The sequence below is a fragment of the Indicator indicator genome, chromosome 15 (assembly GCF_027791375.1).
Source record: "Indicator indicator isolate 239-I01 chromosome 15, UM_Iind_1.1, whole genome shotgun sequence".
Taxonomy (NCBI): Eukaryota; Metazoa; Chordata; class Aves; order Piciformes; family Indicatoridae; genus Indicator; species Indicator indicator.
The window spans coordinates 675171-688816 of record NC_072024.1 but is presented as its reverse complement, the minus strand read 5'-3'; the positions used below and the strand labels follow the sequence as shown (position 1 = coordinate 688816).

At 60.1% G+C, this 13646-nt stretch overlaps 1 protein-coding gene across 1 annotated transcript in view; it reads left to right on the top strand.

The window, feature by feature from the left end:
• Nucleotides 1-13424, top strand: part of LMCD1 (LIM and cysteine rich domains 1) — a 65347-nt gene extending 51923 nt beyond the window's left edge. The window contains exons 5-10 of the mRNA XM_054387578.1: nt 3003-3039; nt 3575-3660; nt 3984-4239; nt 7012-7329; nt 10762-10977; nt 11997-13424. Coding sequence (XP_054243553.1) covers nt 3003-3039; nt 3575-3660; nt 3984-4239; nt 7012-7329; nt 10762-10977; nt 11997-12155 — 1072 coding nt within the window. The 3' untranslated portion in view covers nt 12156-13424. The remainder of the gene's footprint in view (nt 1-3002; nt 3040-3574; nt 3661-3983; nt 4240-7011; nt 7330-10761; nt 10978-11996) is intronic.
• Nucleotides 13425-13646: the final 222 nt, after the last annotated feature.

Sequence of the window (13646 nt, the reverse complement as noted above, 5' to 3'; positions counted from 1 at the left end):
CCTCAAGGACTCTGCTGAGCAGACTGGTCCCAGCCACATGAACTCAGAGTGGCTTTGCCCTGGCCCTCTGGCCCAGGGGAGGCTCTCCAACATGGAGTTGTTCCTTTCCAGGATTCCTTGGAGCTGGAGGGAGCCCAGCCAAAGGCTTGAGGTGGTCCTGTTGGTTCTGGGCATCCAGTGCTGGAGCTGCCTGAGGGTCTGTGTTGAGCTTGCTGTGGGAGCTGGGGAGCAATGTGCTGTGAGGAGAGGTGGACTGGGGCTCTGAAGGGCTTGTTGTGAACTTGCAGGAGCTCCTTGGAAGCCAACTTGAGCCAACTTTTCCCTCCCTGGGAAGGAGGAGCAAACATACTTGAGGTGCTGACACGTCTCCAGCGCCGCGTTTGGGCTCCAAATAAGGCCTTGTGCAGTGAGAGCTGCTGGGCTCCAGAAGCCTCTGCAGGAGGACCCTGCTGGGCCAGGCCCTTCTGGAGCTGGGGCTGGTCCCAAAGGCCCTGCTAGAGGCTGGCCCAGAGCAGTTGTGGGGAGGGACACCACAGGTGGGGTTACCCTCAGCCCACTGGCAGCTCTGCTCTGGTGTGAGCCGGAGTGAGGGGAGCCCTGCCTGGTGTCCCACCCCTGGCTGTGCAGCTCCCTCTGGCAGGAGGCTCTCTGCTCTTGCAAGGGTCTTCAGCAGGCTTTGGTTAAGGCCATGTTGGCCAAACTTGGCCAAGCTCTGAGCCCAGCTGCAGGCCTGAGCTCCTTGGAGGATGCAGCTGCAGATGGAGCTGCAACCATGCTCCTCACCCTGCAGTCCTCCTGCCCTCAGCTGCGGGGTGGTCACCGCTGCTGCTGTCCTCTCCTGGGGCAGAGCTGCCCTGCATTTCCTTGTGCCCATGGTGGTGCAGGAGACACCTCAGCCTTGCAGGGTGGTTTTCCCATCAGCAGCTCCCTTTGTGATCAGACCAAGGCCCCTGTGGACATGCCAGAGGAAAGGGAACTGAAGGTCTTCCCAAGGGAGCATCCTTGGCCAGATAAGGATCTCCTCCAGCCAGCATCCTTTGTTACAGCAGCTGCTGGAGCAGCTGGAGCTTCCCTGTGACTGCCTGGCCTGTCACTTAGGCAGGGCTGTGCTGTGCTCTCAGCACACAGAGTGTGCTGCTGCTGCTGCAGGTCATCGCTTCTCAGCCCTGTCTTGACCCTGTGCTCTGAGCAGAGCCAAGGATGTGCTGCATCTCTGGTACTGGGCTGCTCTGTGAGGAGAGTGGGAAGGACCTTCCACTTCTTGGTGGGATCTGCAGGTCATCTGGATGTGACAGCAGCATTTCCTCCATGTGCCCTTGAGACCTGTCCCCTCACACCAAGCTCAGGGGTCAGCCTAGATTCAGGAGACCTTTTGAAAGGTTGTTGACCAAGGTTGTGCTGGGCTGGCCAGAGGGTGAGGACACAGCAAGAAGCTGCAGTCTGAGCTGAGCTGTGCATCACAGAATGGTTTGGGTTGGAAGAGCCCCAAGTGCCATGGCCACAAGATCCCTGAACTCCAGGAAATAATTATCAAGGCTTTAGGAGAAGCTCAGAGGTTCAGAGTGAGGTGGCCAAAGGGCTTCAGAATCCCTGCTACAGATAAACCCATGAAGAATGATTGCTGCAGAAGGTACTTCACAGAATCCCAGAGTCCCAGCATGGGGGGGTGGGAGGGGACCTCTGGAGCTCACCCAGCCTAAAGCAGGGCACCCACAGCAGCTTGCCCAGGGGCACAATTGCCACTCCACCACCTCCCTGTGTGACCTGTTCCAATGCCTGGAGGAGACTGGTGGGCTTGGACATGCTCAACTTCAAACTAGGGGTCTTGGAAGAGGTCTTCTGACCTGCCTTGGGAGCTCAGTGCTCCTTTCCTCAGGAGTCCTCCAACTCTCCACCAAGCTGGAGCCACCCTCAGGTGTTTCCCTTCTCACCTCTCATCAGAGGCTCTCTCTTTTTCCAGCCCTTGAGTAAATTCGGCAATGCCCTGGATGGTGCTGCCTTTGGCCAGCCGAGCAGTGAACCTTGGGCCTGCTGGCCTGGTGCTGAGGCTGCTCAGAGATTTGTTTTTGTGGCTTGAACGGCCTCAGCTTCTTCCCATTTCACTACCTAAGAATTTCCTCTGTGCCGACCGCACGTCCTCGCCTCTAATAGCAAGAATGCTCCAGGAGGAGAGAGCCAGAGGGGAACCTTCCCCCCCAGGCATGGGCAGCAGGGCCTGCTCTGCTTCCAGACACTTTGACACAACCTTCTTTAGCCCTTAAAAACATGACAAAGGTACTGAAACTTCCTTCTGAACTCGAGTGCAACGCTGCACCCAAGGGGGCTTGGGCTGAGGAGGGGGCTGGGCTGGGTGGGCAGTGCTGGGTTTGCCTGCTGGGGCTGGGGGGTTGCAGGGGTTGTGTCTCTCTTTCTCTTTTCTTTCTTTTTTGTTTTTAATGAAATCTCCTTCTCTGCAGATTTGAGGAGCTGGGAGGAGAAGCTCCGTATCTGGGCAGGAAGTCCTGCTGACCAGGCAGCCCAACCAGCAGGCAGAGCTCCTGTTGTGCTTGGCCCAGAGATGGGAATGAGTGGAAAGAGTGGGGTGGTGGTGATGGGAGGAGAGGGAATGGATTGGAGCTTGAGGAGGGCAGATGGAGACTGGGAAGAAATCCTTCAGAGTGAGGGTGGGGAGACACTGGAACAGGTTGCCCAGGGAGGTTGTGGCTGTCCCCTCCCTGGAGGTATTCAAGGCCAGGCTAGATGAGACCTTGAGCAGTCTGGGCTGGTGGGAGGTGTCCCTGCCCATGGCAGGGGGTTGGAGCTGGATGATCTCTGAGGTCCCTTCCAACCCATCCCATTCTATAGAACATAGACTTGTTTGGTTGGAAGAGACCTTTAAGCTCATGGAGCCCAACTTTTACCCCAGCACTGCCAGGGCACCACAAACCCATGGTCCTCAGCACCACATCTGCACAGCTCTGACACCCCTGCAGGGATGGAGACTCCCCCACTGCCCTGGGCAGCCTGGGCCAGAACTTGGCAGCGCTTCCAGTTGCTCTGGTGAGCTCCACAGGGGTGGCACTTGCGTTGGAAGAAATTATTCCACCTCAAGAAACGTGTAGCAGGTCTGCATGGACAGTGGTCAGAAGGGTTTGGAAGGTCTGAGGCTTTGTAGGAACAGGTCCAGAGAAGGGCAACCAAGCTAGGGAAGGGTCTGGAGAGCAGGGCTGGGGAGGAGCAGCTGAGGGAGCTTGGGGTGTCCAGCCTGGAGAAGAGGAGGCTGAGGGAGACCTCATTGCTCTCTACAGCTTCCTGAGAGGAGACTGGAGTTAGGTGGGGGTTTGGCTCTTCTGCCTAGTCTGAGGTGACAGAAGGAGAGGAAATGGCCTCAGGTTGTGCCAGGGAAGGGATAGGCTGGAGAGGAGGAAAACTTTCTTAGCTGCAAGAGTGGTCAGGGATTGGAAGAGGCTGGTGGTGTTGGTTTGCAAGCTGCTGATCTTAGAGGGCTTTTCCATCTGACACAGTTGTATGACTCCATGAAGCCCAGGTCTGAAGGACGAGGCCTTCCCAGCTGTGCTGTCCTGCTCTGTTCCAGGTGTCACCGAGCCAGGCGCCAGGAAGGGCTGCGCCGTGCCTGCGCTGCCGGGGCACCTGCCCAGGCTTCGAGCCACACTCCTGGAGGTAATGGCCTGGCCCTCAGGGGCCTGCCCTGGCACTCTGCCCCTGCTCCTTCTGGTACCCAGCCCCCAGGGACTGAGCACAGGGAACTGCAGAGCACTTGGGAGGTGCTGGGAGGATGTGTTGGCAGTCTGGGGCAGTGGGGAAGAGAAGCTGCTCGTGGCCCATGCTGTCCATCCCCAGAAGCTGCTCGTGGCCCATGCTGTCCATCCACAATTCTCCCCAGTTCCCCTGCAGGCTGCTGCCAGCGTTGGTTCCCCTGCAGGCTGCGGCTGCAGTTGCCGCCGGTTCCCCTGCAGGCTGCTGATGTCGGTGTCTCTCCGCAGGAAGATCTGCAGGTGCTGCAAGTGCAGCCAGGAGGAGCACAGCCTGAGCTCGGAGCTGGAGGAGGACCTGAAGGTGGGGAGGCTGCTGAGCGGCTCCAGGTACTCCTGGCTGACCACGCGGCCCAAGGGTGCCGGGGGCCTGCGGCTCTACAAGCGGAACCGCATGATCGTCACCAACCCCATTGTGACCCGCAAGGACCCCTCCTTCCACACCATCACCTACGAGTGGGCACCTCCAGGCCTCACTCAGAAGCTGGTAAGAGCCCCCCGGGGGTGTTCTGGGGAGGTGGCACTTGTGGGGAGCATGGAGCCGGGCAGTGAGAGGCCAGGCTGGAGAGTTGGGGGTGGTCAGGCTGGGGAAGTGTGAGGTGTCCCTGCCCCCAGAGCAGGGGCGTTGGAACTGGATGATCCTTGAGGTCCCTTCCAACCCTGACAATTCTATGATTGTAAGGCTCCAAGGAGACCTTCTGGTGGCCTTGCAATGCTCCAAGGCGACAATCAGAAGGCTGGGGACAGACTTCTGAGCCAGGCCTGTGGTGACAGGACAAGGGAGGATGGTTTAGACTCAAAGAGGGAGATTGAGAGTGGAGAGAAGGGAGAAATGTTTGACCCTGAGGGTGGAGAGAGCCTGGGCCAGGCTGCCCAGAGAGGTGGCAGCCCCCAGGTCCTTCCCTCCTGCTCCTGCCTTCCATCCAGAAGAGCCATGTGGAAGCTTCTGGCAGTGTTTTTTGGGGTGTTCAAGCTGTAGCCAGCAGAGCACTTCCTGAGGGGGTGCCTTGAGCTGCTCTTCAGCTGGGCTGTGGCACCAAACCCAGGCTGGTCTGAGTGGGCAGCTTCTGCTCTTCAAATCCAGCAGAAGGGATAAGGCTGATGGGAGCTGCAACCAGATTGGACTGGTTTGGTTTGGTTTTAAAGAAGAGTTGTGGAAGGGCAGCTGCAGACCCAAGAGGCAAAGCTTGGGTTCTTTCTCCCAGCTCAGTTGTCCTCAGTCCCTCAGAAAGGCTGCCTGGGGGTGGCATGAAGTCTGCTGGGGGTGCAGATGGGGCCTGTGGTGTAAGCTGGATCTGAGCACTGGGCTTGAATGAGGCACTGAGCCCACAGGCCTGGTCCTCCCTGCTGTTTGCCCCCAGTGCTGCTGCTCCCAGCCTCCTCTCTTCTCTTTTTCCCTACTCTTGCCTCCTTTTTTTCCCTTCCCCCAGCCCTTGCCTCCTTTTCATTTTTCCTTCCACCCCTAGCTCTTGCTTCTCTTTTTTTCCCCTTCCCCCAACTCCTGCCTCCTTTTTTCTTTCCTTTCCTCTCTCCTCTCTGTTGTTTTTTTCCCCTCTCTCTCCTCTTCTTTCTCTCCCTCTGGCAGGAGCTGGCCCAGCAGCAGTGTTTGTTTAACCACTGCTTGCCTTCCACTGGTCCCAGAGGGAATCCTGGCACTGGGTAGGGATTGGGAGGACAATGCTGGCCCTCTTCCACCCAGCTGGTTCATTGCAGGCTGCCCAGCAGAGCTTTATCAGACACAAGGCTTCTGCTGCTCCACAAACTGCTGCCAGCACCTTGGGGCAGGAGCTGCTCCTGGCCTTGAAGGATGCCCAAGCTCTGCTTTCTTCTTCCCTTTCTTCAGCTGTGTTTGAGGTGCTCTTAACAATCCCTTTGGGCATCTTCCTAGTGCTCAGCAAGAGCTAAAGGGTGGGGGGCAAGAGGATGGGGCCAGGCTCTTGTCAGTGGTGGGCCTCAAAGGGAGCATCCCTGGGGTGCCACAGAGGGTAAAAGAGGAAATGAGGAACAATTCCTGTGCTGCAAGAGTGGTTAGAGATTGGCACAGGCTGCCCAGGGAAGTGGTGGAGTCCTCATCCCTGGAGGTGTTCCAGAAACCTGTGGCCATGGCACCTGGGGCCATGGTTTGGGGGCCATGGTGGGGTTGGGTTGGTGTTGGACTCTCTCTTGGAGGTCTTTCCCAACCCAAACAGTTCTCTGAAGCTCTGCCCCATCAGCTCATTGATCTGTGGCTGTTGCAGATCTCCAGACAGGGATCTTGAGCTGAGCTGAAGGCAGCTGAGGTGGGAGCTGACTGGAAGGCTGTCCCAGGTGTGTTGAGTTGTGCAGGGCTGTGCCACCTCTCTGTCCATCCAAGGCCCCTCTGCACCAGCCCCTGTGCAGTAAACAGTTAATGTCTTCTGCTCCTTTGCACAGTCTCCTCTCAAGTGCTGACCGAGTCAGAAATCAATCCAGTGCAGCTGGCTGCTGCTGTGTGGAGCAGGGTGGCCAGGAGCCAACTGGCTGCCCCTTGCCTCTTCACACTGCAATAGGAAAAATGCCTCCAGTGGGAAACTCCCTTCCCCTGCTCGGCTGCAGGATTAACCCTGCACACCCCACACCCTCAGCACTTCCCCAGCCCGGGGCAGACCCCTCAGGGGCTGGGCTGAGGCCAGCTGAGGAGGAGGCTTGTTTGGAATGGCTTCATGGTGTTGGTTCTCCTGTTGCAGGGCACCAGGGAAGAGAATCATGGAATTGGTTGGTTGGAAAAGCTCTCCAAGACTGTGGCAGGACAAGGGGGAATGGCCTTGAGCTGGGAGAGGGCAGATTGAGACTGGAGATGAGGAAGGAATTCTTGAGAGTGAGGGTAGGGAGGCACTGGAGCAGGTTGCCCAGGGAGGCTGTGGCTGTGCCCTCCCTGGGGGTGTTCAGGGCACGTTCCTGCTCCCTGGCAAACCTTGGGGCTCTGCTGCTTCCCCTGGCAGCTTCATTCCAGAGCTGAGTTACAGAACCATGGAATGCTCAGGGTTGGGAAACACCTTCAAAGGTCATCAGGCAGGCCAGGCTGGACGAGACCTTCAGCAGCCTGGGCTGGTGGGAGGGGTCCCTGCCCGCGGCGGGGGGCTGGTGCTGGGCCAGCTTGGAGCTCCCTGCCAAGGCATGCCCTGGCCGGGCAGCAGGGGCAGCCCTCTGCCGCTCCCCTGCGCCTGCCTGGGCTGGCTCCCGGGGGTGGTTTTAAGGCTGTGCCTTTCACCCCACCCCACTCTCGGTGCTGTGCCCCCAGGCCACGCAGTACATGGAGCTGATCCCCAGGGAGCTGCAGCCGGTGGCGGGCACGGCGGGGGCACGGCAGCGGCGGCGCCAGCTGGCCAGGCAGCTGCCCCTGCACGACCAGGACCCGGCCCAGTGCCGCGGGCTGGCCCCGGGGGAGCTGCAGCTGATGGAGGACTTCGTCAGCAAGTACAAGGCCGAGGCCATGGGCGTGGGGGAGGTGGCACTGCCGGGCCAGGCGGGCGGCACGGAGCAAGGCAAGCCCGCGGACGGGAGCCGCGCCGCGCCCGACGCCGCCAACGGCGCCCTGCAGCCTGCAGCAGGACACTACGTGAGTGCCGCAATGGGGGCTGGGGGCGTGCGGGGGGGGCTGCCTCTGCTCTGGCCCCGGCGAGCTCTCGGGGAACAGCTTCGGCCTCGGGCAGAGGTGCGCAGCAGCCAGGGCTGGCTGCTCCTGGTGCACAGCTCTGCTGCTGGGGGCAGCCGGAGTCCGTCAGAAGCTGCTGAACGGCAAACCCCTAGACCAGCCCCATCAGCTTGGTGTCCCCCCAGCTGAGCCCAGGCTGTGAGTCTGAGCTCTGGATTGCTGAGGCCTGGCTGTGAGCGGCAGCTAACAGAGATCTCTGCCTTTGCTCCAGAGGGGAAGGAGTCCAGAAGACACCGAAGCAGCAGCAGGAAGGAAGCTGGAATGGTTTCCTTGGGTGTTTGTGCTGGGGGTGACCCTGAGGGCAGCTGTGTTGGAGTGGGTATGAGAAGGAAATCATCCAAGGCCAATGTAAATCACCAGGAGGCATCTGAGCTCAAACAGCCTTTTGAACTCCTCTGGGGTGCAGGGACGGGGCCCCAGCACTGTGGTGTCTGCCCTAGGAGCTGAGCCTTCTCCACCAAGCAGAAAATCATCCTTAACCCCCTCAGAGCTGGAAAGGCTGCTGGTGTCCTGAGCCACTGTTGGAATCAAGCCAAAGCCTGATCAAAATTAGCCATGGTCCTAAAAAGCTTGAGGCCAGGGGTGGAGTGAGAGCTCAGGAGGTGTCCAAGGAGCTGCTTCTGGAGGAGCTGTCACTGCAGAGCAGCAGGGAGAGCAGGGCTGGAAAGCTCTGAGCCAGGGACACTTTCTTGGCCAGCACCTCTGGTGCCGGCTGATAGAAGCCTTCACTCCTCTCCCTGCACCAAGGAGGTGGGAAGTGAGCAGCAGGCTGTGAGCCCACACCAGGCTGGAAGAGCCACTCTGAGGGGTGGAGGCTGTGTGACACCTGGGGCAAGCCCTGTGGAGAACTGCCCCAGGAGAGGAGCAGAGCTCCTTGCTTTGGGAGCAGCTCTTGCTGGCAGGACACTGGAGCTGGAAGGCTTCTCCTGTTTGCTCTCACTGAGGTGGTGGGGGATGAGCAGGGCTGGGGTGGAAGGGGCTGGCAGCTTCCCTGGTGCCCTGAGGCAGCTGCAGGGTTGGGTTCTCTGATGCCCTGACTTGCCCAAATCTGGTGCCTTGGGGAGGGATCAAGAATGTGGAGTTAGACTCCAGTCCCAGCCTCATGTGATGGCTGCAGAACTCAGAGGTGTCCATCTGCCCTCTCCAGGTGCAGCTCTGCCTGCAGCACAGCAGCTCCATGGACAGGTTCTGTGTCCACACAGAGCAGAAACAGCTTCTGAGCTTCCTCATTGCTTGGTGTGGAGGAGGCAGAAGCCTGTCTGAGGCTGACTGTGGTGGCAGGAGCAGTGTCAGCAGCAGTCTCCCCTTTCAGACTGGCAGGAAAGCCAAGCCGGGAGAATTTTTGTCTCCTCCTGTGCAGCCTTCAGCCCTCAGAGGCTTTTGTGGTGGAACAGGAGATGCCCAGTGGCATGGTGGAACCACTCCAGGGACCACAGGGACTGTACAGGGAATCCAGACTGAGGGCAGGAGGAGGCAGTGGCAAAATGTGGCTCCAGGGAGACCTTCTGGTGGCCTTGAAGTGCTTCAAGAGGACCATCAGGAAGCTGGGGACAGACTCCTGAGCAGGGTCTGTGGTGACAGGACAAGGGGGGATGGTTTGGACCCCAAGAGGGAGATGGAGAGTGGAGAGAAGGGAGAAATGTTTGAGCCTGAGGGTGGGGAGAGCCTGGCCCAGGCTGCCCAGAGAGGTGGGAGCTGCCCCATGGCTGGCAGCAGTGCAGGTCAGGTTGGTTGTGGCTGTGAGCAGCCTGCTCTGGCTGGGGATGTCCCTGCTGGCTGCAGGGGTTGGACTGGATGAGCTTTGGGGGTCCCTTCCCACCCAAAGCAGTCTGGGATTCCCTTGGTGTAGAGAGCCCTGGAGCCTTCTGCTGTGCAGCCAGAGTGCAGGATCTGATTTCTGTGTCTCCTCTCCCCCCATTGAAAGCCTGTGGGTGACAGCTGGAGCCTTGGCAGCAGAGCTGTGCTCTGGGCACAGAGCAGCCCCTGCCCCTGTGCAGCTGGAGGGGGCACCTTGCTGTGCCAGTGAACCCCAGCACCTCAGACCCCAGCCCAGCTGCTGCCCCTGCACCTTGCTCTCTCAGAAGGCTTCTCCTGGCTGCTGGGGAGGTGCTGCCAAGGGCTCTGCTGGAGGAGATTCCAGCTGCTGCTGAAGAGCTTTGAAGCCTCTCTCAGGCAGTGATAAAGCACAGACAGAAGCCCTGAGCCTGGCCTGGGCTCTCCCTGCTTAGATGGGAACCTGACCAAGAGCTCCTCAGCTGTCAGCTCCCCAGGGAGAGCTCTGGAGCCTGTGCTTGGCTCATCACAGGCACAGATACAGAGGGAGCCCAGCTGGGTCCTGTGCCATGGCCTTTCATGATAATTAGTCTTCAAATTAGCTGCATCTAATTGAGTCTGCCTGGCCTGGTAGAGGTGGGAGGTGCTGGGCTGAGATCTGGGCAGTGCCATGGGGCCGGGACGTGGATGTGAGCAGCAAAAGTCAGGGAGAAGAGAGCCCAACTGTGACCTCCTCTCACAGGAGTGTTTTGCTTGGAGACCTTTAGGATCATCAAGTCCAGCTGTGCATGGATTCATGGAATGGGTTGGGCTGGAAGGGACCTCAAAGCTCATCCAGTGCCAACCCCCTGCAATGGGCAGGGACACCTCCCACCAGCCCAGGCTGCTCAAGGCCTCATCCAGCCTGGTCCTGAACACCTCCAGGGAGGGGACAGCCACAGCCTCCCTGGGCAACCTGTGCCAGTGTCTCCCCACCCTCACTCCCAAGGATTTCTTCCTCATCTCCAGTCCCAATCTGCCCTCCTACAGCTTAACCAGGCTTAACCAGCTCTGCCAGGCCAGACACCACCTCTGCCCTGCAGGGTGTCTGATCTCTGCCTTGGGCATCTCTTGGCTCTCTGTGAGGGTTGGGTTCAGCTCAGGGGACTTCCAGAGGCCAGATGTTAGCTGATGGATGGTAGTTGCTGAGGGTGGGGGGCAGGAGGCTGGGGCCAGGCTCTTGTCAGTGGTGCCCAGGGAGAGGTCAAGGGGCAGTGGGCACAGAATGGAACCCAGGAGGTTCCACCTGAACAGGAAGAGAAAGTTCTCTGTTGAGAGGGTGCTGGAGGGCTGCCAGAGAGGTTGTGGAGTCTCCTTGTGTGGAGAGCTTCCAGCCCCCCGGCTGTGTTCCTGTGTCCTTGCCCTGGGTGCTCTGCTCTGGCAGGGGCCTTGGCCTGGCTGATCTCCAGGGCTCCCTGCCTCCCCCTCATGCTGTGGGGTTCAGAATGCTGCATGTCCAGGGTGTTGTGAGTCAGGAGGAGGAGCCCTGCCGTGGTCTGACCACCTCTGCCTTGCTCCCCGCAGCAGTGCCAGGGCTGCCAGCAGGCGGTGCCCGCCGACTGCCCGGTGGTGTACGCCGATCGCGCTGGCTACGGGCACCTCTGGCACCCTGCCTGCTTCGTCTGCTGCCGCTGTGCCCAGCCCCTGGTGGACCTCATCTACTTCTGGAAGGGAGGAGCAGCCTGGTGCGGGCGGCACTACTGCGAGAGCCTGCGCCCGCGCTGCGCCGGCTGCGACGAGGTGGGCATCACCCCGGGCACTGCCCCGGCCTGTGCCATTAAGGGGCACCTGTGGGACAGGGGCAGACCTGGGCAGGGCCTGCTGGGACAGGACGAGGTGGGAGGGGTTGGACTTCCAGAGGGAGAAGGGAGAAATGGTTGGCACTGAGAGCCTGGCCCAGGCTGTCCAGAGAGGTGGGAGCTGCCCCATGGCTGGCACCAGTGCAGGTCAGGTTGTTTGCAGCCTGCTCTGGCTGGGCATGTCCCTGCTGGCTGCAGGGGGTTGGGCTGGATGAGCTTTGTAGAATCCTGGAATCCTTTTGGGTGGAAGAGACCTTCAAGGTCATCAAGCCCAACCCTCACCCCAGCACTGCCAGGGCACCACCAAGCCATGGCCCTCAGCAGCACATCTCCAGGGCTTTGAAACCCCTCCAGGGATGGGGACTCCACCACGGCCCTGGGCAGCCTTTAAAGGTCCCTTCCAAGCCAAACCAGTCCATGACTCAGTTCTATGATTCTAATTCCAAGCTTCCCTGGCCCTGAGTGATCCTCACCATCCCTTGTCCCTCTCACACCTCCCGGGATGCCCTCTGGGCTCCGCATGCTTTGGCTGCTGGGCACCAGGGCTGTGGCTGCTCTGGGAGGCTGGAGGTGCCTGAGGCAACCAGGGAGAAGCAGCACAGAACCATAGGATGGTTTGGATTGGAAAAGACCTCTCAGGTCATCCACTGCAACCACCAGCCCAAGGCCACCATGGCCACTAAACCCAGTCCCCAGGTGCCATGGCCACTCTGTGCATGAGGTTAGTGACATGCCTAAGCCAAGCCCTGGCTAGCTGCATCCTCTCTGTCTCTGCCATGGTCCAGCACTGGTTGCCTTTGGGGGTGTGGTGCCCAGCTGCAGCCCACAGCCCTTGCCCAGGTGCTCCCCTGTGCCTCTCGCCTACCCATTCCCAAAGCCTGGCAGCTGGGTGGGACGTGTGGGGCTGGTTTCTCCCTGCTGCTGGTGCTGTGACCAAGCAATCCTCTATCTGTCCTGCAGATCATCTTCTCAGAGGACTACCAGCAGGTGGAGGGCATGGCCTGGCACAAGGAGCACTTTGCCTGCCTGGAGTGTGAGACACTGCTGGGTGGCCAACCCTTCGTGCTGGCCAAGGGCAGCCTCCTGTGCACCACCTGCAGCCACAGCAAGCAGCTCTGAGCTGCCCTCCAGCTGCCGCCGGGCTTGGGGGCAGGGGCACCAGAAGCAGAAGGCTGAAGCCTGGGTAGAAGCTCTTTGCTGGCTTGCCAGCAGCCAGGCACTGCCCTGCAGGAGGCTGTGTCCCCAGGGGGAGGACAGCAGGGGAGCTCCAGCTGCTCTGGGAGGTTTCTTGGTGCAGGAGGAGAGCTTCTGCTGCTTGGGTTTCACAAAGTCTCTCTTCTCTCCAAGCTGCTTCTGACTCTGACCTTGCAATAGTCCTTTGGAAACAGCACATCTCAAAAGTGACTTCTGGCCTCCTGCCCCTGCAGTGGGGTCCCAGCTGGTGGCTGTGGAGATCCACACTGGAAGTCTACCCAAGCAGGCTGCTGCCACTCCCACCAGAGCCATGGCTCTGAGGAGCTCAGCTGGGGGATGGTCTCTGAGAGCAAAGGGGAGAAGGTCACAAAGTCACAGCCAGGTCTAGCTGCAGCTTGCTCCTCCTTGGCAATGGTGAGACCCAGCTGGGGGACAGGGGGGGGAGGTCTAACGTGGGGAGATGGGAAGGGAGCAGCTCAAGCCATGGGAGAGCTTCAGCAGGTGCCAGGGACCAGCTGGGCTCCTGGGGTGCCTGTCCCTGGAGCTTCCTTCAGAGCAGCTTTGTGTTCCCAGCAGGGGGCTGGAGGCCATGAACCATGCTGGGCTGGGCCAGGGGGCAGAGAGTCCTGCAGCTGCCCTGGGGTGGGGTCTGTGCTGACATGCTGCAGTGCCACCTTGTCCCTGCACTGCATCAGTGACCCCCTCCAGGTGCCAGGGAGCAGGCACCCTCCATCCCCTTGCAGGTGGCACCGCTCTGCCCTGCTCTTTGTTCTGCAGCTCTCCCATCCCTCAGGGAGGGTTGAGACCCTGGAACAAGTTGCCCAGGGAGGCTGTGGCTGTCCCCTCCCTGGAGATGTTCCTGGCCAGGCTGGATGAGGCCTTGAGCAACCTGGGCTGGTGGGAGGTGTCCCTGCCCATGGCAGGGGGTTGGAGCTGGATGATCTTGGAGGTCCCTTCCAACCCACCCCCTCCCATGAGTCCATGCCCACTGGGAAGCTTCAGGTGCCAGGGGTGTGCTGGTGGAGAGCCACCAGCAGGCTCTGGAGGGTCTGGCCAGAGCAGGGTCAAACCCAGAGGTGTGTACCAGGGCCTCTGGGTGCATCAGGGATGGGCTGAGGGCAAAGCGTCTCTTCTGTGACTTGGACAAGGACCTTCTGCCACTGCTGTGTCCACTCCAGTGCTCCAAATAAAGCTCCTGGCTGAGGACCCCTGTTCCTGGCTGGATGTGTCCCTGGCCTTCAGCTCCCCCACCATGGCCTCTGTGCCCGCCCCCCCAGCAGGGGGCTCTGAGAGGGGACAATCAGCAATCCCCCAGCTCAGTCACATCCTGCTGTGGTCTTTGATGTCCCTGCATCTCCATGGAGGTGTCCCCAGCCCCCTGGGCTGCTGTGGGGAGCTGCTGAGATGAGCTCCTCT